Source organism: Salmo trutta, unplaced genomic scaffold (assembly GCF_901001165.1).
Source record: "Salmo trutta unplaced genomic scaffold, fSalTru1.1, whole genome shotgun sequence".
NCBI classification, from domain to species: Eukaryota; Metazoa; Chordata; class Actinopteri; order Salmoniformes; family Salmonidae; genus Salmo; species Salmo trutta.
This window is the reverse complement of record NW_021823412.1, coordinates 1172673-1180172: the sequence shown is the minus strand read 5'-3', so window position 1 is coordinate 1180172 and position 7500 is coordinate 1172673. Positions and strand designations below refer to the sequence as shown.

Genomic DNA, 7500 nt, shown 5'->3' with positions numbered 1-7500 from the left:
CTGACAGGTGAGTCGCCACGTTTTTCATGTACTGTTTATTGTGGTTTTATTGCTTTAGGTTTTGGTTGTGGTTTATATATAGCGTATATGGTTATGTTATGGTTTATATATAGCGTATATGGTTATGTTATGGTTTATATATAGCGTATATGGTTATGTTGTGGTTTATAAATAGCGTATATGGTTATGTAATGGTTTATCCTATATCATATGTTTGATTATACACAATATATACAAAGGTATGTGGACACCCCTTAAAATGTGTGGATTGGGCTATTTCCACCTCACCCGTTGCTGACAGGTGTATCAAATCGAGCACACAGACATGCAATCTCCATAGACAAACATTGACAGTAGAATGGCCTTACTGAAGAGCTCAGTGACTTTCAACGTGGCACCGTTATAGGATGCCACCTTTCCAACAAGTCAGTTTGTATAATTTCTGCCCTGCTAGAGCTGCACCAGTCAACTGTAAGTGCTGTTATTGTGAAGTGGAAACGTCTAGGAGCAACAAGGGCTCAGTCGTGAAGTGGTAGGCCACACAAGCTCACAGAAAGGGACCACCGAGTGCTGAAGCACGTAGCGCGTAAAAATTGTCTGTCCTCGGTTGCAACACTCACTACAGATTTCCAAACTGCCTCTGGAAGCAACGTCAGCACAAGAACTGTTCATCACAAGAACTGTTCATCGGGATCTTCATGAGCTTCAATGGGTTTCCATGGCCGAGCAGGAGCACACAAGTCTAAGATCACCATGCGCAGTGCCAAGCGTCGGCTGTGGTGTAAAGTGGTGTAAAGCCCGCCGACATTGAACTCTGGAGCAGTTGAAATGCGTTCTCTGGAGTGATGAATCACACTTCACCATATGGCAGTCCGATGGATGAATCTGGGTTTGGCCAACTGTAAAGTTTGGTGGAGGAGGAATAATGGTCATAATGGTCATTTTGGTCATAGCGTAGGTAGACCTACTATGGGGGTGTAGTCTAATACATGTCGTTTTGAGTGTTGGTATGGAGTGGTGTTGTTTTGGTATGGAGTGGTGTTGTTTTGGTATGGAGTGGGGTTGTTTTGATATGGAGTGGTGTTGTTTTGATATGGAGTGGTGTTGTTTTGGTATGGAGTGGTGTTGTTTTGGTATGGAGTGGTGTTGTTTTGGTATGGAGTGGTGTTGTTTTGGTATGGAGTGGTTTTGTTTTGGTATGGAGTGGTTTTGTTTTGGTATGGAGTGGTTTTGTTTTGGTATGGAGTGGTTTTGTTTTGGTATGGAGTGGTTTTGTTTTGGTATGGAGTGGTTTTGTTTTGGTATGGAGTGGTGTTGTTTTGGTATGGAGTGGGGTATGGAGTGGTTTTGTTTTGGTATGGAGTGGTTTTGTTTTGGTATGGAGTGGTGTTGTTTTGGTATGGAGTGGTGTTGTTTTGGTATGGAGTGGTGTTGTTTTGGTATGGAGTGCTGTTGTTTTGGTATGGAGTGGGGTATGGAGTGGTTTTGGTATGGAGTGGGGTTGTTTTGGTATGGAGTGGGGTTGTTTTGGTATGGAGTGCTGTTGTTTTGGTATGGAGTGCTGTTGTTTTGGTATGGAGTGCTGTTGTTTTGGTGTGGTGTTGTTTTGGTATGGAGTGGTGTTGTTTTGGTATGGAGTGGGGTTATTTTGGTATGGAGTGGGGTATGGAGTGGGGTTGTTTTGGTATGGAGTGGTGTTGTTTTGGTATGGAGTGGGGATGTTTTGGTATGGAGTGGGGATGTTTTGGTATGGAGTGGGGTTGTTTTGGTATGGAGTGGGGTATGGAGTGGTGTTGTTTTGGTATGGAGTGGTGTTGTTTTGGTATGGAGTGGGGATGTTTTGGTATGGAGTGGGGATGTTTTGGTATGGAGTGGGGATGTTTTGGTATGGAGTAGTGTTGTTTTGGTATGGAGTGGGGTATGGAGTGGGGTTGTTTTGGTATGGAGTGGGGTTGTTTTGGTATGGAGTGGTGTTGTTTTGGTATGGAGTGGTGTTGTTTTGGTATGGAGTGGGGTATGGAGTGGTGTTGTTTTGGTATGGAGTGGGGATGTTTTGGTATGGAGTGGGGTATGGAGTGGTGTTGTTTTGGTATGGAGTGGGGATGTTTTGGTATGGAGTGGGGTATGGAGTGGGGATGTTTTGGTATGGAGTGGGGTTGTTTTGGTATGGAGTGGTGTTGTTTTGGTATGGAGTGGTGTTGTTTTGGTATGGAGTGGGGTATGGAGTGGTGTTGTTTTGGTATGGAGTGGGGATGTTTTGGTATGGAGTGGGGATACTTTGGTATGGAGTGGGGATGTTTTGGTATGGAGTGGGGTTGTTTTGGTATGGAGTGGTGTTGTTTTGGTATGGAGTGGGGTTGTTTTGGTATGGAGTGGTGTTGTTTTGGTATGGAGTGGTGTTGTTTTGGTATGGAGTGGGGTATGGAGTGGGGATGTTTTGGTATGGAGTGGGGTATGGAGTGGGGATGTTTTGGTATGGAGTGGTGTTGTTTTGGTATGGAGTGGTGTTGTTTTGGTATGGAGTGGGGATGTTTTGGTATGGAGTGGGGTTGTTTTGGTATGGAGTGGTTTTGGTATGGAGTGGGGATGTTTTGGTATGGAGTGGGGATGTTTTGGTATGGAGTGGTGTTGTTTTGGTATGGAGTGGGGATGTTTTGGTATGGAGTGGGGTTGTTTTGGTATGGAGTGGTTTTGGTATGGAGTGGGGATGTTTTGGTATGGAGTGGGGATGTTTTGGTATGGAGTGGTGTTGTTTTGGTATGGAGTGGGGATGTTTTGGTATGGAGTGGGGTTGTTTTGGTATGGAGTGGGGATGTTTTGGTATGGAGTGGGGTATGGAGTGGTGTTGTTTTGGTATGGAGTGGGGATGTTTTGGTATGGAGTGGGGTATGGAGTGGGGATGTTTTGGTATGGAGTGGGGATGTTTTGGTATGGAGTGGGGATGTTTTGGTATGGAGTGGGGATGTTTTGGTATGGAGTGGTGTGGTTTTGGTATGGAGTGGTGTCACTCGGGCAAAACTTTCCCGGCACCTCCTTGGCCAATGGCCTGTACTGCATTTTATAGCATCATCTTGGACATTTTAGCTTATTAGGCTATTCCACTGTTTTATTATGCATGGTCACACACACACACACACACACACACACACACACACACACACACACACACACACACACACACACACACACACACACACACACACACATTGTTTTGTCCAACCAATGAATGATTCATACATTTTAACAACGTATGTTGGCTTCCGTGCATAACAGGTGGCAGCAGGTAGGCTAAACATGGCTGGAAGTTAGTTGCATTGTTATTACTAGGCTACTGAACTTCAAATGTAGATTGCAGAATAAGCTGATCTGATGCAATAAGCCCATGTTTATTCAACAAAAGGCTTAGGCAGGCAGACACACACAGTCACAGTTGTGATCCTCACTTAGAGAGAGAGAGCTATAGGCTTCTCTATTTCCATTTCCATGGTTGCGTAATCCATTTTTTTGTTCCCTCGTCGTTCTCACACCTCGTTTTAGGTGTGCTGTAAGCCTATACACTGTAAAAACACCCACAAATCTAGTTGTTTAAACTAATTATTATTATTATTAAGTAACTGGTTGCACAGACTTTTTGTTATTGTTTACTCAACTTTTCAGTCCAAGTGTTACTTGAACTAAAACAATTTAGTTGGCCCAAACTTAACTTAACGCAAAAAAATTCAGTCAACTTAAAATGATGTATTTGCTCAACCTGTCTCATATGTTCATTCAGTTAGAAATATCTTCCCTAATAAAGGCTGTGGAACACACACACACACACAGTGCTTTTAACATACAATGTTTCAACTTACATATTTGACACATACATAATTTGCGCATGTTCATTTATTGTTCAACATGTCCTCATCTGAGATTTGAACTCACAGCCTCTTGGTTAATGGCATTCCCATCTTATTGCTACACCATGTTAAAGTCAGGTAACACTTTGACCGGAAAGTAGAGTCATCAAACAAAATGCTGTGGAACCAGTTACTTACAGTAGCTTGCGAAAGTATTCACCCCCTTTGGCATTTTTCCTAATTTGTTAACCTGGCATTAAAGTATTTTTTTTTTTGGGGGGGGGGGGGGGTTGTATCATTTGATTTACACAACATGCCTACCACTTTGAAGATGCAAGATATTTGTTATTGTGAAACGAAAAGAAATAAGACAAAAAAACAGAAAACTATAGCGTGCATAACTATTCACCCCCCCCCCCCCCCCCCAAAAGTCAATACTTTGTAGAGCCACCTTTTGCAGCAATTACAGCTGCAAGTCTCTTGGGGTATGTCTCTATAAGCTTGGCACATCTAGCTACTGGGATTTTTGCCCATTCTTCAAGGCTAAACTGCTCCTTCAATTTGGATGGGTTTCGCTGGTGTACAGCAATCTTTAAGTCATACCACAGATTCTCAATTGGATTGAAGTCTGGGCTTTGACTAGGTCATTCCAAGACATTTAAATGTTTCCCCTTAAACCACTCAAGTGTTGCTTTAGCAGTATGCTTAGGGTCATTGTCCTGCTGGAAGGTGAACCTCCGTCAAAGTCTCAAATCTTTGGAAGACTGAAACAGGTTTCCCCTCAAGAATTTCCCTGTATTTACGCCATCCATCATTCCTTCAATTCTGACCAGTAGCCCAGGCCCTGCCGACGAAAACCTCCCCACAGCATGATGCTGTGGATGGTGTTCTCGGGAGATGAGAGAAGTTGGGTTTGCGCCAGACATAGCGTTTTCCTTGATGACCAAAAGGCTGAATTTTAGTCTCATCTGACCAGAGTACCTTCTTCCATATGTTTGGGGAGTCTCCCACATGCCTTTTGGCGAACACCAAACGTGTTTGCTTATTTTTTTCTTTAAGCAATGGCTTTTTTCTGTCCACTCTTCCGTAAAGCCCAGCCCGGTGGAGTGTACGGTTTTTAAAGTGGTGCACGCACCACTTTTCCTTTTTTAAATTGTTTTATTTTTTGAAACAAGTAATTTTTTTAATTTCACTTCACCAATTTGGACTATTTTGTGTATGTCCATTACATGAAATCCTAATAAAAATCAATTTAAATTACAGGTTGTAATGCAACAAAATAGGAAAAACGCCAAGGGGGATGAATACTTTCGCAAGACACTGTAATAATATTTAGTTGATCCAACTATACTGAACAAAAATATAAACGCAACATGCAACAATTTCAGAGATTTTACTGAGGTACAGTTCATATAATGAAATCAGTCAATTGAAATACATTCATAGGCCTGACTCTATGGATTTCACATGACTGGGAATACAGATTTGAATCTGTTGGTCACAGATACCACACACGTAAGTATGCCCTATAATGTTGTTTACATAAAGCTATAACAGTATTGTAATCTATCATTTTCAACCTGTTCCTTCAAGCCCAGAGTCACACTATTAGAAGTGGCACCCTATTCCCTATTTAGTGCACTACTTTCGACCAGAAATCTATGGGCCCTGGTTAAAAGTAGTGCACTAACTAGGGAATAGAGTGCCATTTGGGATGCTGACTATGTATTTGCATAACTGTATCCCAAGGTAGTTGGTCGCATCCGGGCTTTTCCCAGGAAAAGGCTACAGGTGTGTCTGTGTGTATAAAGCTGTTACCGCCACACCAGCGGTTACAAATCATGATGGCAGTCAAATTCCACTTAACCATTTAGTCACTGTAAACCAGGCTTCTCCAAGATCCGATGCTGCTGACAGATGTTAACCTTGTCAGAGCAGGGATTCGATCCAGCAACCTTTCGGTTACAGGCCCAACGCTCTAACCACTAGGATATCTGCCGATATGACTTTGTAATGGAAAATGATATTGCTAGGCTAAGCATAACAATAACTGTTATAATGATTATGCTATATCTGTTTTACAACAGCAGCATACCCTTTTAAACAATAACACATTTCTCAAGACTGATCCCCTCCCATGCTAATGATTAACACTTATTATAAGGATTATATCTGGTCTATTTCTCTAGACTGATCCCCTCCACTCCCATGCTAATGATTAACACTTAGACCAGATATAATCCTTATAATAAGTGTTAATCATTAGCATGGGAGTGGAGGGGATCAGTCTAGAGAAATAGACCAGATATAATCCTTATAATATTTCTCTAAACTGATCCCCTCCCATGCAATGATTAACACTTATTATAAGGATTATATCTGGTCTATTTCTCTAGACTGATCCCCTCCCATGCTAATGATTAACACTTATTATAAGGATTATATCTGGTCTTTAGAATCATAGCCGTGCCAACAATTCCACATTTCTCATAATTGTGTTTATTGTGCGCTAAACTGCCCCCTTCCCTTCCCTTCCCTAGACAGGTCTCTGCTCGTCAGACGTCTGTGTCGCAAATGGCATCCTATTCCCCTATGGGCCCTGGTCAAAAGTAGTGCACTACATAGGGAATAGGGCCCTGGTCAAAGTAGTGCACTACATAGGGAATAGGGTTCCATTTGGGATGCAGTCATGGACTGACGGCCCGGGGGCACTAACGGTCACATGAAGATCATGTTGGTGGAAAACCTGCCAGGCAAATCATGTGTCGATCTTCAGAAGTCTAGGGCTTTGTTCCAAATGGCAACCTATTCCATATTTAGTACACTACTTTTGACCAGGGTTGGCACCCTATTCCATATTTAGTGCACTACTTTTGACCAGGGTTGGCACCCTATTCCATATTTAGTGCACTACTTTTGACCAGGGTTGGCACCCTATTTCATATTTAGTGCACTATTTTTGACCAGGGTTGGCACCCTTTTCCCTATTTAGTGCACTACTTTTGACCAGGGTTGGCACCCTATTCCATATTTAGTGCACTACTTTTGACCAGGGTTGGCACCCTATTCCATATTTAGTGCACTACTTTTTATTACCAGGGCCCATAGGGGAATAGGGTGCCAATTAGGACGCTCACAGGCTGTGAATCTGAACTCTAGGGGGAACAAAACAACTTCATGACCCAAATGTTGTTAATCTTTTTCTCCTCAAGAAGTCTATTGATTGGCTGCCAGGCTATGCAAATCATGTGTCAATCTTCAGAACTAAAAAACACAGTCTCCGTCCCAAATAGCACCCTATTCCCTGTGTAGTGCACTACTTTTGACCAGAGTTGGCATCCTATTCCCTATGTAGTGCACTACTTTTGACCAGAGGTGGCACCCTATTCCATATTTAGTGCACTACTTTTGACCAGAGTTGGCACCCTATTCCATATTTAGTGCACTACTTTTGACCAGGGTTGGCACCCTATTCTCTATGTAGTGCACTACTTTTGACCAGGCCCAATAGGGACACAAAGGGAAAACCCAAATGTGGATGTTTTTCCTCCTCTAGAAGCCTACTGATTGATTGGCTGATTGATTGATTCACCTGGTTAATGTCCTTGTTTGTCTGTTATGGATAATGATGAGTCTAGCTGTTTGGGTTTTATTAGGTCAT

At 42.5% G+C, this 7500-nt stretch overlaps 1 protein-coding gene across 2 annotated transcripts in view; it reads left to right on the top strand.

Moving 5' to 3' along the window:
- The window catches only part of LOC115190784 (mast/stem cell growth factor receptor kita), a 64375-nt gene that overhangs the window by 581 nt on the left and 56294 nt on the right, over positions 1-7500 (top strand). For both annotated transcript variants that reach the window (XM_029748851.1, XM_029748850.1), the window contains exon 1: positions 1-7. This exon is cut by the window's left edge and continues 581 nt beyond it. In XM_029748851.1, the coding sequence (XP_029604711.1) occupies positions 1-7 (7 nt within the window). The remainder of the gene's footprint in view (positions 8-7500) is intronic.